The sequence below is a fragment of the Corvus cornix genome, chromosome 3 (genome assembly GCF_000738735.6).
Source record: "Corvus cornix cornix isolate S_Up_H32 chromosome 3, ASM73873v5, whole genome shotgun sequence".
In the NCBI taxonomy this organism is placed as follows: Eukaryota; Metazoa; Chordata; class Aves; order Passeriformes; family Corvidae; genus Corvus; species Corvus cornix.
The window spans coordinates 104121226-104144867 of record NC_047056.1 but is presented as its reverse complement, the minus strand read 5'-3'; the positions used below and the strand labels follow the sequence as shown (position 1 = coordinate 104144867).

General features: G+C 39.8%; 2 protein-coding genes across 7 annotated transcripts in view; one reads left to right on the top strand and one right to left on the bottom strand.

Annotated features, from left to right (window-relative positions):
* Nucleotides 1-1305: 1305 nt before the first annotated feature.
* Nucleotides 1306-21150, bottom strand: GEN1 (GEN1 Holliday junction 5' flap endonuclease). 4 transcript variants are annotated; one of them, XM_010393282.3, is made up of 15 exons: nt 20823-21150; nt 18014-18135; nt 17729-17926; nt 16385-16571; nt 14832-15008; nt 13583-13693; nt 11560-11633; nt 10981-11072; nt 10009-10159; nt 9855-9891; nt 9678-9758; nt 8758-8888; nt 5854-5915; nt 5179-5322; nt 1306-4954 (listed from the first exon to the last, which is right to left on the bottom strand). In XM_010393282.3, exons 3-15 carry the CDS (start codon nt 17887-17889, stop codon nt 3555-3557), a joined length of 2808 nt encoding a protein of 935 aa, XP_010391584.1. In that variant the 5' UTR covers nt 17890-17926; nt 18014-18135; nt 20823-21150; the 3' UTR covers nt 1306-3554. The 4 variants fall into 4 exon arrangements, with proteins under 4 accessions (XP_010391584.1, XP_010391587.1, XP_019137773.1 ...); XM_010393285.3 differs by lacking the exon at nt 18014-18135; XM_019282228.2 differs by lacking the exon at nt 18014-18135 and having other exon boundaries at nt 20761-21032.
* A 69-nt stretch (nt 21151-21219) lies between these two features.
* The window catches only part of SMC6 (structural maintenance of chromosomes 6), a 39613-nt gene continuing 37190 nt past the window's right edge, over nt 21220-23642 (top strand). Inside the window, exon 1 of one of the 3 annotated variants that reach the window (XM_039568403.1) lies at nt 21220-21296. The gene's annotated coding sequence lies outside the window, so the exon portion shown is untranslated. Of the gene's footprint in view, nt 21297-21585; nt 21747-21775; nt 23078-23642 lie in introns of those variants that run through there. The other 2 variants (XM_010393289.4, XM_010393288.4) reach the window with 2 other exon arrangements.

Here is a 23642-nt window from a genome sequence, read left to right as displayed (position 1 = left end):
GTAGATTTACTTCTACACTCTGTTAGCATTAAAAATATTCCTGATTAACAACTTCTCCTTAATTGATTTTTATTCAGGCAGGTAATGAAAATTAAATATCCATTAGGTATTTTAGTAGGGGTAGCTGTTTTTAATGAACAAGATTTTCAAAGGTAGGTCCCTTTCTCCAGTTATGCTCAGTCTCTGAGGTGACAAAACCTCTGAACTTGGTCAAGGGAAATTGGGGCAGGGGTGGAGACAAGGCTTGGGTTTAAAGAGCTTTTAAAGTTTCATATGTGGATTAATCTTAAATTCAGTACTGATAGTAGCTACAGTGCAGGATTCATGAGCAGAACTGTGCAGAGTGGTTCTGTCACCCATTGTAATTTTGTTTTCTTGAAACAGTTAAAGTGTTTTGTTTCCTGAAGGAAAAAGCGCTAAATCTAGCACCGAGTTTACGGTTTTGTCAGTAGCACTTGGGTTTACAACAACTCCCAGTAATATTCCAACTGCAGTTTCCTTTTATCTGCTGTTATAATATGGCAGGGCCTGACACCTTTTTAGACATGAAAAGAGTATCTTGTCTCAACTAACAGCTGCCATTAGTCTCTTTTGCCACTCCATTTCCAAGCGTCTTCCTTTAAATAAGAGCCAAGGCTGTGCAGATCCTAAAAGTTAAATAATCCCTGTCTCAAATTAGGAAATTTCTTGGCTAACTAGCAAAAGATTTATTGCATTTGTCAAATTTTTGTGTTTGTTAAGCAGGTTCACACGTGGATAAGTATTTCAGTACTCTCTACCAATGGGAAAATGTGAGTGGGATACAGAGACATTGAGAGATGGTCTTTTAATTTTTTTTTTTCTAGCTCTCTATGTATGTATTCCATGTAAACAGCATTTATTTTCCTTTCTTGGTGATTGTGGACCTGAAATAGTGAGCTACAATCCTAAACAAAGCCAAGTAAACAGTTGTCTTTGTCAAGATATGCTAAACAAATGAGCTGCATTTAATGTTTAATACTGTTTATAAGTGGAAATAATGGTATTTATACCACTAAGATAGAACCTACAGCTCTGCTCTGTATCTCTGTGAGCATCATTCAAGCTAGAGGGATGCCGGCATGTGGAGTGAAAAATCAGGTAAAGTACTCGGGCTGGGACAGTAGTTGTGCAGAAAACCTTTCAGAAAACTACTTCAAGAACGATGAGCCCCTTACCTGCCTCACCTCCATAGTAGGTACACCTTTATTCCTTTTTATGAAGCACCTGGTAAAGTCAATTCAGACAGATCAGGAAAGATGATAAATGAAAATCTGTTCAGGCTCATGAGGTTGATGCATCAATTGATTTATTCTTACAGGCAGTTTAACATAATCCTGTAGAAATATTCCCTGCAGAAGAAAGTTACCTTAAACCCCCTCAATTTATTTAAACATCATTCTCACAAGTGTGAGATGTTGCAAAGCAGTCAGCAGAGTAAAAAGCTCCAAAGAAAAATCATCCCTAATCCTTAGACTGAGTAAATTACATAAAGATGAGAAACCAAAACACTTTAAAAACTTTAATTACCCTTCTGTAATGAATCACAAGTTTAATTCAAGCAATAGTCACCCCCAATGATAAATGTTTTTATTTTCTGCAATGAGCAGCTACAGCCTAAATAGAGGGAGCATCATACACAGTTGTTTTTTCACATCTGTTGCTGCTTCTCTAGTGGCAGGAAACTGGCACAAAATTTGGATGCATTCCATATGAAAAAAATTGAAAATTTTCTGCTTTTCATGCTTGAACTGGACTTGTGAAACCAGATTAATTAGTAGGAAAAATCAGCAACATAACATCTTTTCCTCTGCAGTCCTTAATATCTTATATCTCATTTCTGACTTCAATCATCCACAAAATATGAACTAGTCATAATTCTGGCACAGTATTTTCATCTCCTCATCCTTTAAAGCAGTCATCCCAAGCAGATTTGGAAAGCAAAGCAAATTCCCTCCAAAAACTACTCTCACTCCCCAGTTCTAAAGAAAGCGCTAAACCACAGATATCTCCACATTGTGGGTGAAATTGAATGATCCCCCAACAAAAGAGCACATTCCCATACCCTGGGACGGAACAAAATTTAGGTTGTTCATGTGATGTTGGCATCTTTATTAATGAAAATTTAAACTCTTGATTTCAACTTTCAGTATTCAAAATCATCAGCAAGAAAAAAAAAATTATACATAACTGAGAACAATGTTTTTCCACAAAATACCCCCCACTCAGATCTCTCTGATAAGGAATGGCTCCCTGCCCATGGCACAGGGGTTGGAACTAGATGATTTTCAGGTCCCTTCCAACCCAAACCATTCTGTCATGCTATGAATCTCTCCATTTCCAGTTCCCAGGTGACTCTTACTCTCCTTCACAATACTATTCTTCCAGCTGGGTGCTTTAGAGTCTCCACAAACGAAAGACCATCTCCAAAACTGAAAATAAGTTTCCAATACTTTTTCTCTTGTTAACAATATATCTTGGCAAGAGCAATCTTCCTTCTGGCTGGTGCACAGAAAGAGTTACAAAGAAATATAGACAAGGAGGCATTCCTTCAACAGGCAGTTGAAGACAACTTTTTTTGGTGTATGAACAGAGATTGCTTCTATAATAAAGAGGCAGGAAGAGCACCTTCAAAACTATAATTGTACTCAGGTCTCCTCTTTTAAAAAAACCCCAAACATTTACATGATATTATTCAAAGAATTTGCAATATGATAATTAGATTTTTCTGTAACTTAACTTTCACTCTGTTATGAATTGAAGTGCAAGTTAGATGGGATTTCTACCTTCTTTAAGAAAAAATGCCTTAAACTGTAACTGATTAATTAAAACAGTCATCAAATCTCCTTAGATATGATAGCTATAAAACCAGAGTATCTTTTCATGGTTTATTCCACCCTTTGGAAGAGGCACACCCCCAAAGAACAGCTTATTATGGGGCATGGGAGATGCAAATTTAGCTACTGTGCAAGGCACATCTGCTGTGTGTCTCTATTTGGTTCTTCAGAGATTGTCAACACAACCAGAAACACAGGATTTCAAAACCCATTTCAAAATTTGCAAAAATTAAGTTAGTGGAGCAGAATGGAGAATTTCAGTTAAAAATGCTGCATCACTTTGTCTTATTTAGAGTATCCAACAGCACTGTAGGCACTATTCTAGCAAGTGTGTTTATAAGCAAGACTAACAGCTGTACACAAAATCCTCACAATTGGTTGGGAAAAACACCCTTATTTCTTAAATAAATCTCCCTCATCCTTGCATATTGCATCCTGATGCTTATGTATCAAGTTCAGAATGTAAATACGGCCAGAATAACTGCTACTTGCCTACAATCAACTGTTTGGTACTCTTGTTAACGTGATAGTTTCAAACTTCAGCTCCAGTGACAGCACTTCCTATTCATCAAAACTGTGTCCACATAAAATTGATAAGAGCATACTGCAGAAACTTCAGGAAAGAACTCTTCAAGAACTGACAGTTAACCGATAGTTAACTGATAATTAATTGTTACCATAATCTATTTTATGGAAAGCCTAATTGATTTTGATTCTTCCTTTCAGTCTTTCAGACAGGGGAAGGGGACTGTCTGCCCATGCATAATTCAGAACAGCCCTTTTGTCTTGCTGTGTGGGATCAGAACCCAATCTCTCAACTGGTTGCTCTGGACTTTGGGAACAATTAACTTCCTGTACAGAGGATGGTTTTGGAGATACCTGAACTGAGAAGCTATTAACATCTTTCTTTAAACTGGTAGTTTTCTTCTTCCCCTTAATTGTAAGGGCTGAGTCACTGTTTGTCCTTTTGCTAGTAACAACACTACTCCATTTCTTTGTAAAACATTTTTTAAACTGGGCAGGGTTCAGTTGCCTTTTCTGCTGCTCATAAATCAGGATTTTATCCACATGCCCCTCATCACTGTCTTCGCTAGAAGAGCATCTGTTCTGACAGACACTCTTTTTAGAAGAAGCTTTCCAAGTAGTTTCAATACAAGCTTCTTTAATGTGACAGCCAGTTGCATCTGCTGGCTTTTGAGATGCTGGAAGCATGTCACACCCAGGAAGAAGTGTCTCTGTTGTTCGCCCACTGAAGGCTAGAGATGTTGAACTGCTTATGTAAGGGCCTTTTTGCACCATTTCAGCCAGGATGTCAGCTTTTTTGTACTCATCTGGATAGATATGCACGCTGGATTCACTTGCAGAGTTTTCTGAGAGAACATTTTTACTTTCCTGCACTGGTTTATTTAACTGACATGAGGAAGAGACGTAATTCCTACCCAGATGCAATGTTTCTTTTGTTTGTTTAAAACATTTCAAAGACTCCAGTTGCGTTACATCTTCAGACAAAGGCTGTGAGGGAATGGGAGCCTTCTTCAGTATTCGCTCACTTAAAGACCACTCCTGAAGTTGTCCCATAGCATCATTTGAAAACAAATCATCTTCACTACCTGAATGCATATCAGACTGTGTAACATCAGAATATTCTGAGCTATTTCTTACTGTTTCATGACCTAGTGGATGTGAGTGTTTTATGCATGTGGTTAAGTCAACTGCTGGATCATGGTCATCACCCCCACGGGCTGGTGAAGTGCTGAAGGAGGTTCCTTTCCCATCAGTACTGCTCAGCTGCAGACCAGCTGGTACAGAGGATGATATCTCTGAATATTTAGTGCTTTGTGAGGGCACAGATGAGTCAGCAAGAGCAGCTGATGCTGGCATGTGAACTGCTGTTAGGCAGGAAGCTGCAGCTAATGCTGCATCTTTTGATCCAGTACTTCTCTGCTGGGTCTGGTCTTCTGAGGGAGCTTTTGTATTTGACATGGAGTGTTTCACAGGAAGAATTCTGTTTGTCGGCTTTAAATTAATTTGAGACAGAAGATTGGTAACTTCATCACAAGCATTTGGTAATTCCTTTCCTTCTGGTCTGTTTTTCCTTTCTGAAAAAAAAAATAAAAAGTGCACTTTGAATAGCACATAAATCACAGTTCAAGTTTCTTAGTGCTAAAGTATAGAATAGTAAGATTAAAGCATAGTCCTTGCAAGGTATCATGACCTCATCTTGTTTTGGCAGGATATTGTTCAGGAGTGGAAGAAATGTCTTCCGCTTTTTTGCATTCTGGCAAGACCCAAAAATTCATAAGAAATAAGCTTCTGGACTTACTTTTCTGTTTCTTCTGAAGAACTTCTGACTTTTCCTCTTGATAGAGGGCAACAATATCAGGATAAGCAGCCTGAAACAAAGACTCTTCTTCTACTGTGACTACAAACAACTCCACAGGCTCATCTTCTGGATCAACATAATGTTCTGAAAAAATAATGAATGTACTTTTGATATGAATATACACACATCAAAGCAGGGAATGAAAAACCAAACAGCACAGATTTGAGTACAAAGAATAGTATGATAATTGAGATTTACCTACAAGTGAAGTCTTTTTCTTCCTGCCAGTGTCCTGGTACAGATGGACACACTACAGGGAGGAGTCTGGCAGCATAGAAAATTTTCTAGCTAGTAAATAGTGACAGCTTCAGGTAAATAGTGAAATAAAGTATGAAATACACAGTTCAGATCTTATTAACATGTACCAGAAAAAGTAGCTGAAGACTGAGACCCTTGCTTTCTAGGTGCTTTTTTTTCCTCTTTAAAGCATTGCTTTTACTTTCAGGGTATGTGAAATTTGATGCACATTTTCTGTTGTTTCCAGAGAACAGTTTCCAATCTCACCCACATTTTACTGCCTCAGAGTGCTGCCAAACTCTTGTCCTCTTTAAAGCTTGATTTTACCTTTTTCTATGAGCTGTTTTGTCCCATAATGTACACAGAAATCAGACCCACCTGGTTTTTGCCATTCAATTTCAAAACAAGGAATTCCATTTTTAATACGTGTCTTAACAATCCTGTAAGAAGAGAAAGTCCATTAAATGATCGAAATCTAGACTTGAATACAAACATATTTCAATATTCTATTTTGGAATGATTCAGAGAAAAAAATCTTCTCGTGAAACTGAGATTACTACACCTTTTAAAAAAATACACTACTCTGTATACAGTGAAATTTGGACTACAGACTTGAGCACTGAAACATTTTTATTTCTTTTAACCCTCATAAGACCATTTACACAAAATAAAAAAGCGCTTCTGTAACAGACAAACATAATGCAGACTTCTACAAACATCAGGTTTAGTATCTTCAGCTGACCTGCCTGAAACGCAGATCCTGCTTGACCAACCTGTTCTCCTTCTTTGACTGGGTGACCCACTCAAGGGGATAAGGGAAAGGCTGTGGATGTCATCTGCCTAGACTTTAGTAAAACATTTGATGCCATTTCCCACAGCTTTCTCCGGAGGAAACTGGCTGCTCATGGCTGGGATAGGTGCACTGGGTTAAGAACTGTTTGGATGGTAAGGCCCAGAGAAGGGTGGTGAGTGGAGTTACCTCCAGCTGGAGGCCAATCACTGATGGGGCTCCCCAGGGCTCAATACTGGGGCCAGTCTTATTTAATGTCTTTATCAGCGATCTGGATGAGGGGATCAAGGTCACCCTCAGCCAGTTCACAGATGACACCAAGTTGAGTGGGAGTGTTGATCTGCTGGAGGGCAGGAAGGGTCTGCAGAAGGATCTGGACAGGCTGCATTGATGCTGAGGCCAATGGTGTGAGGTTCAACAAGGCCAAGTGCCAGGTCTCACCCTTGGGTCACAACAACCCCTGCAGTGCTACAGGCTGGGGAAGAGTGGCTGGCAAGTGACCAAGAGGAAAAGGATCTGGAGGTGTTGGTCAACAGCAGCTGAACACGAGCCAGGTGTGCTGAGGTGGCCAAGAAGGCCAATGGCACCTGGCCTATATCAGCAATAGTGTGGCCAGCGGGACCAGGGCAGTGACAGTCCCCCTGTACTTGGTGGCACTGGTGAGGCCACACCTCAAATCCTGTGTCCATTTCTGGGCCCCTCACCACAAGAAGGGGTGGTACTGGAGGGGCTGAAGTGCGTGCAGGGAAGGACAATGGAAGTGATGAAGGGTCTGGAGCACAAGTATGAAAGGAGCAGCTGAGGAAGCTGGAGGTGTTTAGTCCAGGGGCACCTTACGGCTCTCTGCAACTGCCTGAAAGGAGGTTGCAGCCAGGTGGGGGTCAGTCTCTTCTCTCAAGTACAAGTGATAAGACAAAGGAAACGGCCTAAGCTGTACCAGGGGAGGACTGGATTGGATAGTAAGAAAAATTTCTTCACGGAGAGGGCTGTCAAACATTGGAACAAACTGCCCAGGGAAGTGGTTGAACCACCATCCCCAGAGATGTGTAGATGTGGCACTGAGGGACATGGTTTAGTGATGGACTTGTCAGTGTCAGGTTAATGGTTGGACTTCTCCAAATTAAATGATTCTCTGATTTTAAGATACTAATGGCAGAGAAAGCTGTGGCCCTGGACAGTAATTTTTTGAATGACCAGAAAGGGTCATTTATATCTTTTGTGTGAGAACATGAGGAGAGAGAGAACTTGAACTGACCAGGGACAGCCACTATGAGATTTTTCTAAAGACTATCTACATCCCAGTTTAGTAGGTTCCTGTGTGTGAAGAGTAGGATCATGCTGATCCTGCTGAACCCTTACTGCATTTTTAAACACTTGTTAACAAAAGAAATCTTTGAGAGTACGCATTGTCTTTTAAACTCTTGAGACACTAAAAAGTGTTATAAACAGAGAATGCCAATGAGTTCATTCATTGAGGTAAATGCTGGTAATTTATCTTGCCAATCTATTTAAAAAGCATCCCCCAACCAGTCTCCCCATTCTTTTGAAAGGTAACGCTGAATAGAACAGCATCTCTGGAAGTAATAATTCAAGACTATGATGCATCAACCCAGAAGAGATACTATCACACCACTATTGACTGTCCTCCTGTCCTCCTACAATTAATGTCTAAAAATCTTGACCAGCATGGAAAAACTACTAACCTTGTTCCAACAAAAGAATTAGGGGAGCAGAGGGAATTTGGGTTTCATTTGAGAAATGAAACCATCAGATAAAGTTAAAGTCACAATTCCCTTCACACAGTGAAGTTCAGATCTGCTAAGAGATACTATAGATTCTAGAAGTTTACTTAAGTTTAAGAAAAGATTAGATCATTAAAAAAATAAATTACATTGAGGGCTGATAGAATAAGAAAATACTAATTACAACTCAGAAAATTCCTGAGTAACAGAAACCTGGATGGTGGGAATTATTATTCTGGGAGAACATAATTACATGTTTATCTTGCTTTTTTCCCCTGCATGTCCATTTTTAGTAACAGTATACTTGGCCATTTTTACATTCCTAAATGCAGCAGTCCTCAATGAAATGTTGTTTTTGACACATAATACAATGACAGCTGGTAGGTCTGATAAGCAATCAGAGACTATGACTGAATCTGCAGATGCTCATTTCTAAGCCTGAGCTCTTACTTTGAGACACAGAATTGAATTAAACTTCTGCTAAGAACCTGAGCAGAGGACCTAGGCAGATCCAAGGAAGAGGAACAAGGAGCAAGCATAGAACACAAGCACTGCCAGTTAGAATGAAAGGAAACTTCTCTATGTATTTATTACTTTGTGCAGCAGTAGTAGGATTGGTGCACTGATGTGAATTTTTAACCTCTATTCAAAACAAGCAGAAAGGTTGAAACAAAGATGGAAAAAAACCTTGTGGTTTTGCTCTGTCAGCAGAAGTAAACATATTAAGTTCAAGTAATCAAGCTACATTACCGTATTGCCTGCAGCTGCTTTGAGTCAATGTATCCAGATTTTCTCTGGATCATATCATAACATGTCAACAGTCCTAACAGCTTCTTACAAGCATAATGTTTGGTCCATTCCATTTTTTCTGAAGCAAATATCTGTTCATATACAAAAAAACCCAAAAACAAACTTTAAACCTTTCTTTATTTTGTTAGATATCATGCTTAGACAGTTATGTAGTTGGGACACCAGAATAAATAATTAAAATACCTGGGGTGCTTTTATACATTAGTGTAATGCCCAATGATACCTCACTGCCAAGGGAGGGAACAGCCATCCCTACCAGGGCACATTCATCAGCTGTCAGTAACAAGCCAAGGGAACAGTTGTGTGGTGGCAGCAGAAGGGATAAGACAGTTGTTAAACACCTTGTCAGACTCACATCAGCTCTGCAAGGAGCTGTGAAAGTTAGAGATTTCACATGTGAGAGAATGAACATGGACTCTCATTAAAGCCACATTGTTTAACTGTGGTCTACTATACTACCCATAACTCTTACACTGCCATCAATCCCAAAAAATGAAACACCGTAAGGGATCTGATTTTGCCAATAAAACCAAGTAAAAAGTCTTCCTAGAAAACAATGCTAATGTGCATATATTAATACCCTCACCCCCTTCTAGTAATATATTGGACACTGAAAAACAAACACAAATGAGCTTTCTCTTCATTCCACTTTTCTATCCACCTATTTACAGCAACTGATTTTTTCCAAAGTCTTCAATTTTAGGCTTTCAGAACAGTGAGGTATACTAAGATGTTGTAGCAAGATTCTTTAATTCTTATTTAAAGTAAAATTACCAATGAATATCACAATTATCACAGATGCCTTCCTTAGTAATAAACAAAAGGCTACAAAGCAGAATATCCAATATTTTGTTATATACCTGAAAGGACAATAAATTTGGCCTTCGACATTCCTTTATGCTGATCAATTTGTTCTTGTTTACAAGAAACTCTTGGATAACCTTGAGATAAAACATAAAAGAGACAGCTTAGGAAAGGGCAGAAAACTGAAATTTCAACTAATCAATTAAAAAAATTTAAGTAGGCTTGTTTGTTACCTCAGAGAATGGAAAGCCCTCACAACTCTTGGCTTTTCTGCAGGTAAAACAAATGTGTTAGGTACTGAAGGCAAATGGGAAAAATGTAGAACATAAATGCTCACCCTGCACACAAATGCAGGGAAAAGCAGTTAAATTTTCAGGCCATTCCTACTTTCTGATACTGTCCTCCACTGCATTTGCTTGTTTCACTCGCTCCAACTGATGCCATGCACAAGGGCAGCAGTGTTTGGAGTCACTGGGTTTGCAGCATCTCACAGTTTCACAGAATTTACATCCATTGTGCTCATGTTCCTTGTAAGATCCTGTAGCAACAGACACACAAAGTGAGGAGAAAAGGGCTTTCCAAAATCTCCAAACCTATAAAGTCAGTATCACAAATATAAAGCTCAGAACACGTATGAATCCGATGTGAATAGCAGTTGTAAGCAGATCTGAGTGCATTAGCTGCATTTATGGATCTACAGTAAAAACTGAAAACGACATGCAGGCTTCTATTTTTCTGAAGACTTCTTCCCTCAACAGTTCCAGATCTTAAGCTGACAAGTTATTATCTAAAAACTACAGAAGTAACGTGTGATAACCTGGAAAACACATGTAAGTAATATATTTGAATCACGCTTCTCCTTTGCCAAATGATGGGTTTGAATGAGTTCACTGATCAAAGAGATGATACCAAAATGAAGGCCCTTGGGATTAATTTCTTTTTAAGAAAACACTGCTGCAAACCTCATCAATGCTAATGAGATTAGGTCCTCTTGATGTAGGACCAATTCAGGCAACAAAAGAAATAGCTGCTGAGCAGTATAGAGTATAACATGCTTTCTTTACTGATCATATTAAGAAGGTAAACATCTGGGATCCCACAACAGCATTGTGATAACGTTCCATCTGCTGCCAACTAGTTTCACATTTGAAAAAAAGTAGACCCAAGCCTTGAAAGTGTTAATATAAGGGTACATATATACAACATTGAAAATGTGAAGATGGAAGCTGAAAAGCATTTTTATTTCTAGTAGTAAAAAACTCCACAACCCAATAAAACAAAGAAAATCCATCACCCTCACCCTATAACAAAAAGTAAACAATTAGGCTAAAAGTACAACTCAACTCTTTTCACACTGACCTGGATGATGGCACTCTGAACAGTGAATTACCCTTTTAACAACCAAAGGTGGATTATCATCACACTGAAATTGTTCCTTCCACTGCTCAAACCTAAAAGGATGATGTTAAAAGGATCAAGAAATATTTTTAACTTTCCCATTTGAAACACTGAAAAATAATCTCTTTATACTTCTCAAGCATCTATCCAAGAAACAGTTTTCCAACCTATGAAACAGGGTTCTTTTAAGTACATTATATTGGATTTCTAGTATTGACACACACATTATGATAACAAACACAGAAAGCACTTGGTATCTCAAATCCTTATTCACAACCCAATTAAAAGTCTCTCATCAGTCCCTACAACTTTCACTCCAATATATCAACATATACCTGCTAGGTAAAGAGCTAGGAGCCAGCTGATGTTTAAAACAAGTAAAAGACTTGCCGAGCAAAACACCCAACTCCTTTAGCAAACAAGGTAAGGAATGTGGTAATATCACCCTTAAATTAAAGTATTACAAATATTGTCCTGGAGCTGAAGTACATACTACTTAGTCTTTGAATAAAAATGTACTTACGTAACTTTCCATTTTACCTTTGCAGTAAGTTTTGACCTCGCAGAGTTTCAATTAACTTTAAAGCTTGTTCCTTCCCAACTCCTGGAACCCCCTACAGAGAAACACAAAACATTATTTAATTACAAATAAAATATACATATTTGCACAAAAAACATCTTTATAACATTATGTAGAGAAATGACAAAAAGCGATTCCAGATGTTGAAAATAAATTGAGAAAAATATTTTTGACCAAGTTCTAAGGGCAGAGAAGGCGACAAATTACAGTTGTACCGCCAGTGTAACACACAAGCTGTTCTTATGCTCAATAGCACCCTAGATAAAACAAGGCAAAGAAAGAAGGAGAAAGTAGTAATAAAATAGAAGATTCAGACTAGAGAAGTTACAGTGAAGTGGTGAAACACTGGCACAGGTTGCCCAGAGAGGTGGTGGATGCCCCATTCTGGAAACATTCAAAGGTCGGGTTGGAATGGGGCTCTGAGTGACCTGGTTTAACTGAAGATGTCCCTGCTCAGTACAGGGGAGTTGGACTAAGTGAATTTCAGAGGTGCCTTCTGACCCAAATTCAGTCTATGATGTAAAACACACATACTGCTTTCCAGTTCTTCTTTCCATCTTTACCCTATTTTGCCAAGAATCAGTAAAGCATATATATTACAGTATATATAAAGATTGTATTGAGTGTACTTCCTACATCATCATTACAAATAGATCTATACTTGTTCAGCTGTAATGGCAGAACTGAATACATGCAACCACAGAAAATAAATCTACATTCCAAACCAAGTCCTCATTGGACTACAGTCAGTCATTCAAGTAGAATCAGATATTCAGCTTCTGCAAGGAAAGCATTGTTTTGATGTATTTTCAACAAAATAAGTGCAATTATAGCATGATATTCTCATTTACCTGTTCTTCCAGTCTCCATTCCCAAAGCACTCCTGTAATTCAGCTTTCCTTATAAATTTCTGTCTTCATCTACTTTGCTGAGCTGCAATAACTCAAAGGACCTATCTGACATAATTGTGACACTTTAGGACTATATAAGAACCTGGCATTCCAGGAGCAGCTTTGGCACAATAACCACTGATTATCCACTGTTTTTTTTTACTCCCTCTCTTTACACAGTAGTAACAAACTATTTAAAGATTCCTATAACAGAAGCAAAATTAAAAAAAAAAAACCCAAAACAAACGTCCCTGCAAAAATAATGAAAGGTGTGTGTTTTTCCAGCAGTATCAGTTGTTTAAAGGACAGTTTTATCAAACTGGGACACAATTACTTAAGAATAACTAGATATCCACTGTAAGCCTGACTGGGAGCAACCACTGCCTGAAGTCACTACATGATAAAGTGTACGGAAATCAAGTTTCATCCCACTTCTTTTCCCTTTCAAATAGCATTACAATAGCTTCTGTTCAAAGTCTCAAAAAAGAATTCAAGAGTTTACAGGAAAGAAAGAAAGAAAAAAGGGGAGAAGTAATGAGTGAGATTCCTCTCGATTAATTAGAGAGACTTTCAAAGATGACTTCGAATTGTTTGTAAATTATATATTTACAAACAATGGAACAGGAATACATCCAAATTGCATCCAGAACCGCCTTTACTAATAACTATAGCTCAAAACCATCACTACTAAGTCCTCCAAACAGCACAGACAAAGCCATTTTTTCTCATTTTCCACGGCTACTCTGCCAGGGATGCACTTGTATATGATTTGTTACAAAGCATCCTCACAAACAATGGAGATCTCACACTCTGGCTCAATGTAATCAGCATCTGAACTTTTGCCTTCACTTCCATTATAAGAAAGGTTTGGAACAATACAAAACAGTCTTAGAAAGACTGATGTTCATGAACCATTTTGAATATCTTTAGCCTTTCACAAATAGAATTTACAGCGACTTACTACACATATTCTACTGGATCTCAGTAATCTGGCATTGCATACAGCTTTGCCAGCATACGCATCCCCCTTGATACACTTTGTTGTTTTTCAAGACAGTGTAAGCACCTAATAAAAAATAATTGTATTGCTTACCTTTGGAAGATAATCACAGCCCAGAAGAACTGCTAGCCCAATCAAAGATTCTCTGTCACAACCAAGTTTCTCCTTAACAGAGGACATTGTGTAACAGTCAAGATGCGGATCCTGCAAGAGAAATTTATTGCACGTTATTTCTGTTACATCAGGGAAGGAACTGTCCTGAATCACGTTCAGTTGTGATTGCTTACTCACCCCTATTCACGCACACCAAAGGAATCTTTGAAGGGTAGAGGGACTCAAAACCAAAATGAAAACTTGATTAACATGAATCAAAACATAGGCCATCGCCTCTTCCTCAAAAATGACAAAAAAAATCCCCACACAAACCAACAACCCAAAGTGATCCATTTTTCTAGAACAGATGACCCTGACAGGCACACACTCACAAATTATTGTTTTATGCTTATTTATATAAGTAACTAAGTACAGCTGAAAGACTGTGCTTGCCTTCATTGTTGGTGATAAATTGCAAAGAGGCGGAATGAAGGAACCAGGTCAAGGAAGAACTCAAACATGGTGTCTCTAAAGCAAATAACCTTCCATCAACTTTAACTATTTTTTAAAGAGTTAGTAGTTTTTTTAAAAATTTGTAGTGCACTTCTTTTGTTCTATTGATTTTCTCATATCTCTGAAGTATTTTCTCAACAAGTCTTTTAGATGAACATTATAAATTACAGAAATTTGGGCTAGCCTTTCACCAGTTCTGGAAAATTGTATTCTTAACAAATGAACACTTCAGCTCAAGGCCATAAATTATTTAGGTTTTTGAATGACCACAACAATTGATGTACAATCCCTACCCTATTCATGTTCAATAGGGATGAACAGAATTAATTACAAGTATATTCATATTAAAATGAACCTGTAAGATGCAAGTATGGGAACATTAATTAGACCCAGGAGGCTGACCACTCCCATATGACCTAAGGGTAAAATTTCTAAGAAGCAACTACTTCACTCAACTTCTCCACTGTAAAGAAGGAAACAGGAAAAGTTTGCTATTTAGCTTTATGAGAGACACCACAGGGTACTACAAACACAGGCAATATTACCCTGGTCTCGGTCGTTTTGCTCTCCTAGCCAATACAAGAATTACCAATGAATCAAATTTATTTTAAACAAACCCAGATACTGTAAGGTAAGTTTAATAACATCTAAGCATTTTTTTTCAAGTCCCTTTCTTTCTGTTTATGTTTCTATAATGAGTCTATAGCAAGGACGGGAACAGGGTGAGGTACATTACCTTAGCATTCATGGCAAAGTTCCTATAAACTGTTTGAGCTCCATACAAGAAAACATCTCCATCATTGGTAATGCAGCCATCAACATGTCCTTTTGCATTTAGGTATGCACACATTGCCTCTGCTTCTCCAGCTGCTTGAACCCAAGGGACACCTAAACACTCCAGCAGTTCAAGACACTAATAGAAGGAAGACAAAAGGAAAGACACTGAATGCTGAGCTATTAAATTCAGTTATTAGCATGCATTTTCTCAGACGCAAGTGCATATAAAAACTGCTAGTGTTGCACTGCCTATGTAACACTACATCAATGAAAGCACTAATTCAGCAAAAATAGTTTAGTTTCTTGTAACAATGAAAAGTAAATGTGCACAAAGAGCTAAGTATTAAGTACAGGACTTGAACACAGCATGATTAATGCGCACCCCTTCACAAAAACCTTTTCATTGTAAATAGATATTCAGGATGTTTTCAGAAGAAGTGTAGCAAAGGAGTATTTATCTTTGTGAAGCAATGCTGCTCAGTCAAGAAGTAATGCTGAGCCAGAACAGACATCTTCCAACAGGTGCCAAACTCCCCAAGAATATCAAGCACTAAAGTATGATGCTGTCATCCTACCAAGACTGGGGCACTGTATAAGACACATCAATACATACTTACAAATTTCAGAGAAAATAATTTTTTAGAATTTAAGAATAAACATGAATTGGTATATACAGTGTAGTGAAGCCCTGAATATCCATAAATTCCACTTCATAAAATTCTGAATAGACAAAAATGGTTAATGGGAGTGGGAGGATACAAAGAAGTATGGATATCAACACCATAAAAGAACAGTAAAGTTAAATTTTGCAATAAATGCTCAATTATGGTTGTCAGTCACAACAGCACAACATGCATGGGAACATGTTGAATGAGAAAATTATTCTGACACTGTTTCTCTTCTACAACACTTAATAGATACTGTGAGGCCTGCCTTCAAAGGTGCACATTCCTTCAAACCTCAAAATATTGTTTACATTTGCTGTGAATAAAGCTGTGAGAGACCGAAACGTTAGGGGTTAATGACTCAAACAACTGGCCATTTGCAAAAGCAGCAGGTGCTGTGCTGAGGCCAGGTTTGCACCCCCCAGCTGAAGAGGAGAGTTTTTGGGTGTGTGCTGGTGAAATCTCTGATCCAGTATGACAGAAGGGGGGCACACCCACCATGGGAGGATGACCACAACAAACCAACCTTTGTTTAGCAACAAGCTGGTTTTTGAGCTGGGTGAGGCCAAAAATAAATAGATCCTGTGAGGTGGGATAATGCTTTTTATCGTTCTGATTTCCTCCCTTACACAACTGGCTCAACGTAAAAGATGTACAGACCAGTCTTTCAGTGTCATTTCACCCTAATCTGCCCCAAAGGATCGGGATCTATTAACAAGAACCTCAGTTACCAGGCCTTCAGGGATGGGTTGTAACAAATGCTACTAATTATTTCAGGTTCCTGTATTTAATTTGGTTAAGATTTCTTTCTATCACAATAAAAATACTTAAACACTCAGTTCCTCACCTCTTTTAACATGGCTTTAAATAAAGATCTCCCTGTTCTTGCAGCTCCAACTTTCTTTGAAGGTCCATAGCGCATCTCATTCCTCTTGCTCATGGTGTCTGCTTTCAACCTGGGGGCCTCTCCTTCCATGACAAACACTAGTTTAATTCCCATTGATGTAAAGAAAGAGAACCGAAAAAATAGGTTTCTGCAATAAAGCAAAGTGTTCCATAAGCTGTACTATTTGTAAAGCCTGATTTCTTCAGACATTTTCCTTATATCCCTTATATTTTCCTGAGCCTACCTCTGGAAAAATCCTAGCATTGTCTTCACCTCTTATGGTTTTCTCACCCCCAAGCTAAACAAAGCCTTGATCTATATTCCTGTCTTTGGTTGAAGTTGTCATACTATGAAATTCTAGCAGCTTTACAAAATCCCAAGAAAATACCACTAAAGGACAGGAAAGATCTTTCCTGGGCATAAAGATGTAAGCAAACTTAAAAGGCTTAATAAAAAAACATTCAATATCCAAAATCTGCTTCCAAACACATATTTACATTGATTCTTTTATATCAAATATTAATCCCAAATCTATCAATACAGGTACATCTGAAGGGGTGCCTGAATGCTGTGGTATTGGACAGACTTACAGATACCATTACCATGCCAGTTTATTTCATATGCAAAACAGCACCACAGATGGGTGGGATTTTACAAGGCTGAAGTAATAAATATTTGGACTACAACAGTAAAATTAACAGAAGTCATATCAAATAGCATATGCTTTCACCAGTAATTCCAGTATCACCCTTTCAAAAGGAGTAGATCAAACATTTATATCTCTTTGACTAACATAGAGAGACGATTACTCTAGATTTAATTTTACAGTTACTACTGGCAAAAAACAGTAAGCTGGTCTTTTGAGGTTAGTTCTATTTTCACAAATGATGTAAAAAAATCAATCCATACACTAAGTTACTCGAAAACACAAATTCTCAAAAAAAATGCACTGATGAAAATTGATGTATATTTTCATTTTTGTCAGCACTGTATGTGGAAAACAGCGGTTGAAGTTATAGATGCTTAGATATGCTCATTCCTTGGGTGAGTAATTTAAATTTAAAATATACATTTTCTTCAAGATTGGTCAAATGCCTGAAGAATGACTTAAACATTTAATTCAACATGGCAGTCAACTCAGAATGAACTTCAAACCCTTTACATATGTAGCATAAGTAATAACTGAATCAAAACACCAGTCATCTGAATTTCAGAGCTACTCTTAGAACTCTTTCGAGTAAGTAGCATATTTAAAATATACACCTCCAAGACTTTTGGCTCGAAAAATTTATATGGATATCATACCTGAGATGTGGCTTGGTAACTACTCCAATCATCTTTTTAACAGTCTGTGCTTCACAAACCCACAAGCTTAAATCAACAGCAAGTGTTTTCCCTCTGAGACTACTCAGGTTGACAGGCTGTCTCACAGGCTCAAGGATTTGCCACAGATAAGTCACTCCCATAGTTTCAGCTTCCTTGTTGTCAGAATGCAGATTTTAGCTGTGAAGACCAAACAAAATAAGTTTCAGAATATGACATGAAGTATTATGAATGTGAGGTTCTGAAAAGAAATATGTTTGTCATTACCAGTTCTACTTTTATTATCCAAGAACACTTGCAACCAAGTCTTCTAAGTGTAGTGACTCCAGTTCACAGATAGTTTATTACTAAATACCTTCTTTGGATTGAACAGTTGCATTACTAGTAAGCTGAACAGAAAAAAAAAAAACTCGGTTGAGGAAAAGAAAAAAAATAAACAATGAAGAAATACTAATTTCCAAGTTTCATGTGTCCCTTACATACACACAACCCAAGTTTAATTTAAAAAACACTGGATTCTTGAAGGAATTACTTCCTGATTTGAGGTAGGATTCACATTAAAATTTTCTGTTCAAACAGAAGTAGCTTACAGCTATTTGAGGAATATTTACAATGACAACAGAATTTAAACATTCCTTGCATTCCAAGATGATACAAGAAGGGTCAAGACCCAGAGATTCTGGCTGGGGAAATTCAAGCCGGAGTTCAGAAAAGAATGACGGTATTGCAGTGGCTGCTCACAGGTTGCAGACATTTTTAGCATCCAGCTGGCATACTGTCCTACTGCTTTAATCCAATGCTGGTGGAAGCCTCTCTGAGCAGGGAATCAGCAGTGATTGGCACTGAAATTTGGGACGAGAACTCCAACGTAGTACTAGTAAGAAGGCATTACTTTATTCTGGCCCTGGATGCCTGGGGAATAGCTCCGCCCAACAAACCCAACATGCACGCCTGGCTCAGGATGGCACAGCTCTTTCTTATCCAGGGATATCAACATTCATCAGAAAATTGTTATGTTTCTGAACAAATTATATACTTAAGGCAGGCACAGAACCCAAATTTACTACTTCAGGCAATCACAGAGCCCTTAAACAGGATTGGGCCAACACAACATGATGACCTCTGACTGACGCTTCCAACAGAAGTTTTGACATTTGTAACACTGTGATTGGAGAGAAACACCAGTGCCTATGTTTTACTGTGTCAATTTTGGTATCGTGCAACTAGCCCTACCTATAATGCATGCTAGTTGAAAACATACACCCACTACGCAGTATATTTCTTTACCTTACTTAACTTTACTTATACAGCTCCACTCTCCATGGTACCCCATTAATGCACTCAATTTCTTCTGTTTTCCTTACTCTTCTGGTTTTCACACCTTCCCGGTTTTACACAAGGCCTCTAGTATATACTCTTAGAACTTTCTCCCCTTACAATACCAATTAATTCCTGCACTGTCTTACTGTACAAAGTTTGTCTCATGCTTATTTATTTTCTCTCTTCTCCCCCAAAACTAGAATATAAAAATCAAACAAAACATGGAATGTTTTTTCTTTGTGATTTTGACACTACTGTATACTCAGATAAACTAAAATGCTCCTTTGAATAAATCAGACTAGATGACATACCTGCTCTCAGAGATCTGCTCAAGACACACGAGGAGCTAATCCACTGTGTGGTCGCTCATATTTAACACCACAGTCTGTCAGAACAGCCAGCCTTTGGAGGGCGCATTCTTTAATACTCTAATTTGGCTTTAAAGCAAGGCAGCTATTCAATTCCAGGTTGTTTTTAAACCAAGTCCTCATGCTAAGATTTACTTTCAACAGAATTTAGGCCTCTAATCCATTTCTTTACTACAATCACTCAACCTCATTGTAGTTGTATGCATACAGAGAATAATGGATTGCTTTTGTTGTTATACGTCAAGCCATACAATAAGTTAAAAATACAAAGTAAGCATACAAATACAATTTCTTGAAGTCCAGGATGAACAATTTCCCTGATGCACAGGGGAGATACCCATCCAAACCTTCCCAAAAGGCAAGCACAATAAGAAGAAGACAATAATAAGAAGAAGACTCAGCTTCACGGAGAGAACACCTAACAAAAAAGGGAGTTGCCTTTTTGGTGTTATCATTTGGTTTCTGCCAGTCTGCATCAATACAATTTCTTAAAAAACAACTGTGTTAGTTTTAGTTTCTAAATATTGTTATGGAGTGTCACATGACAGTTAATGGGATAGACAAATACACTGCAAACACCCTACATTCCATTAGATTACAAATTTTAAAAAAGTATGTAAGTTGAAAAAAAAAAATGGCTGACTTTTTCATTGTAATAAAGTATAGCTATTTGAGTACTTAAGTTTCTCATATCCCATTGAATATATATCTAAGGGTGAGTTATGAAAGCCTGCCAAGACCTACCAGTCTTTGCTATCTTTGAGTCTATTTTGTAAAATACTTAAATTCGGATTCTGAATACAAATAGCTCAACTACTCTTAATATGAATGATCTGTGTACTCGGACTTTATTTACGAACTTCGTTCACCACAAGCCTCCAACCCCAAAGAGATGCCAACTTCCACAGAAGCAAGACTGAACTTGATTTATTTTCATATAATTAGAAATTACTGAAGATCATTAACAGTAAACATTAACACCCCCCTACAAAACCTTCTCAATGTCTCTTTAGATCAGAATGTGCTAAAGCTATAAAGCTTTTATGTTTTATATCGTGTTTTAGGACTACATTCTGCTCTACTAAGTTTTTTACACAGCCAGAAAAGCCATTTACTTAAAAATAACTACAGAAAGCATTTAACGCTGAAATTCAATTCATACAAAGATACTTTCACACATTGCCAAGGTAATTTGCAAAGACCGCCATGCATATGCTTTACGTCTCACCCGGAGGCCTTTAAAAAGGAGGAAAAACAGGCGGAGGAAAAGAGAAGAGGAGAAGGAAAAACACGGCTGAGGAAACACGAAAGCCCAGACGTTTCTACCAACTCTCCTCCTCTCTCTTTCGGCGCTACCCCAGCACAGCTTTGCCAATAAACCTGCGCACCCAAAGGACAGCAGTGGCGTGCTCCAGCATCTGCAGCTTCCTCCTCAAACGCCTACGGATTTTTCCCGCTGGATGAACACAAGCCCGAGCACGAAGCGCCCGGACGCGCGGGCTCCCCGCGCGCAGCGTTTGAAACTCCCGCCCCGCTGCGCCAGCGCTCCCCGCGCACCGCGCCCACAGGAACAGGCGTGCCCGAGCTCCCCGCGGGGTGCTCAGCCTCGGCTCGGGAGCGGGTCCGCCTCCGCTGGGACGAGCTGGGACTCACAGCCCGGTGCGAGGCCGCCGAGCTCGGTCGGACCCGCTCTACAGGAGCGACGGCTCCGCCCCCCCACACCCGAAAATGGCGCGCGCACGGAAACGGGCCCCGCGGGACCGGAGCGCGCAGGCGCCGCGCTCGCGGCGGCCGCTCTTCCGCCCGTTGCGGCTCGTCCCGCCCCGTTCGCCCCGCCGTGCAGGGATCGGGAGCTGTCCCAGGTAACGCGGCGCGGAGCAGGCGAGGGGCGAAGGGAGGGGAGAGAAGGGACGGGTGACCCGTGCCGGGCGAGCGTCCTGGCGAGCGTCCTGGCGGGCGCTGTCCGGGCGCGCACCCGCTGTCTGGACAGCTGGGAGGGAGAGGGGGCGGCCTGGCGGCCGCAAGGCGGAGCAACGGCTGCCACCCGCTCCTCCCGCTGCTCCCGGCCCGGCGCCAGGGTTGCTGTCGCAGGTGGCTCTGCGGGGCCAGTTAGCGGCCGGAGCTGGCGTTTGTCACCCGCTGCCTAGCTTGGGTGCCCCACCGGGTGTGAGCGCTCCCCCCGGGTGCCCACCTCTGCCGGCGGAGAGCAGGAGCGGCGGCCGCCCGGGCGTCCCCGCCGCCAAGGGACCTGTGTCTCTTTTCTAGGGGGTGGGGGATCCTTCCGGGCCGTGCGGTGTTGGTAAAAGCAACAGGTAATCGTGGACTCGGGGGATTTCTGCCCCTCTTTCGTTTTCGTTGTCCGTAGAGGAGGCGGAGCTGCCCTCTGTGCCGCAGTGCAGTTCTGGGCTCTTCAGTACAAGGGAGAGATGGAGTGATGGAGCTCCTGGAGCGGGTCCAGTGGAGGGCTGTGAAAGATGATTAAGGGACTGAATCATGTCTCTTATGAGGAAAAGGGTGAGGGAGTTAGGCCTGTTCAGCTTCGAGAAAAGATTACTGAGAGGGGACCTCAATCTCTCTAAGTAAAGGGAGCGTGTCAAGAGGATGGACCAGGCTCTCCTTGGTGGTGCCGAGCAGTAAGACAAGGGGCAACAGGCAGAAACTGATGTACAGAAAGTTCCACCTGAACATGAGGAGGAATATCTTTACCGTGCAGGTGACCATGAACTGGAACAGATTGCCCAGAGAGCCTGTGGAGTCTCCCTTACTGGAGATACTCAAGAACCGCCTGGACGCAGTCCTGTGCCACATGCTCTGGGATGACCCTGCTTGAGCAGGGAGGTTGGACCAGATGACCCACTGTACTTCCTTCCAGCCTTACCCATTTCTGTGATGCTGTGGGTCAGGCAGTGCTTTTCCAGTGTTTAGATGGGATTGTATAGGCTTATGCACTGGCTGCAAGTATATTAGGAGAGGAGTCGTGAACGTCGGACATGTAGCCTAATGTGGAACATCTGGCTTGGATAGTCCCAAAAAATGTAGAGCGCCCCACGCCTGTGTATGAGGCTGGGCTTCTGCCTTCAGCCCTCTGGAATATCTCCCCTTTAAGTACAACAGATAGTGTTGTACTGCTTTCATTATTATTAACTGCTAGTGTTAATTTGTAATTTTATTGAAATTTTTGTGATTGTTAAATGTAGCGTGCTATACATCAGCTAAAGATCTCAAGTATTTTCTTCCTCTTCTACCCTTTGCTTCTTCCTATACCTTGTGTTCATCCTGCCATAGGTCTGTTCTGGTGTCTTTGCTTTACCTCTGTTTTGCCAGCTGGATGAAAGGCAGGGTTATAGCTGGGCTCAGTCCAGGGTGTTTAAAATGGATGTCCCACAAGATGGGGACACCTTCTTACCTTACACCAGGCCAGTGAAGGCTGCTAGAAAGCCATTGGTATGGGTTTGGTGACAGCCGGTTGGATCTGTCACCTCTGGATGAGGCCAGCTGTGACCAGCCAGGTGGGGAAAAGGGAAACAGTTGTGGAACTCCATTGCAGTGAATACTGTGGAAAGATAGGCCATTGATAAAGTTGGAACATGGGTGAACATCAGTGGATGCAGCCTCTGCCTTCCTATCTTTTCATGTGTACAGGGTAAGTACTTTTCTACTATAACATGCAGCAGTCTTTGTAGTTTTATACAGGACATTTGGGGCTTGCATTTTTCTTTCGTGCTCTCATTATATGCATAATTTGTCATAATTTGCAGGGATTCTTTGATTGTTTTTGTAATTGAATGTCTTGCCTTTATTTGCTCCCAATTATAGGAACAGTTTTTATTCCTAACTGTATTCTCTTATGTTCCATGATAGTGAAGTTTATTTTCTTTATTAAATCAGTACTCTTGATTTCTGTTCCTGAGTGACAGTTGGATTCTAGTTTGAATTATTGACTCTGTCATCACAAATTTCTGTTAACATAGTCCTACTTTTTATTGCAATATACTGAAGTATATTTTATACTTCAGTTTTTAAATATGATGCCTGGTCCGTTAAAAAAATCCTTTGTTAACATTTGTCAATAATGACCATTGTTGGCTTCTTAGTAATCTATTATATATTTTAATATGCACTGATGTATGTTTTTGCCAGTTTAATTGTTTCCAGTATAGTATTGCATACTTTAATAACCGTCAGATAGGTTGGATCAGCTGCTTTTC

What these genes read in the sequence shown, in the direction of transcription:
- GEN1 (XM_010393282.3), bottom strand. Translation starts at nt 17,889, where the DNA reads ATGGGAGTGACTTATCTGTGGCAAATCCTTGAGCCTGTGAGACAGCCT. An exon ending in ACTTTGCCATGAATGCTAAG is followed by an intron (nt 13,694 to 14,831) that starts GTAATGTACCTC and finishes TTTCTCTTGCAG; the next exon opens with GATCCGCATCTTGACTGTTA. An exon ending in GTGGAGGACAGTATCAGAAA is followed by an intron (nt 9,892 to 10,008) that starts GTAGGAATGGCC and finishes TTTTACCTGCAG; the next exon opens with AAAAGCCAAGAGTTGTGAGG.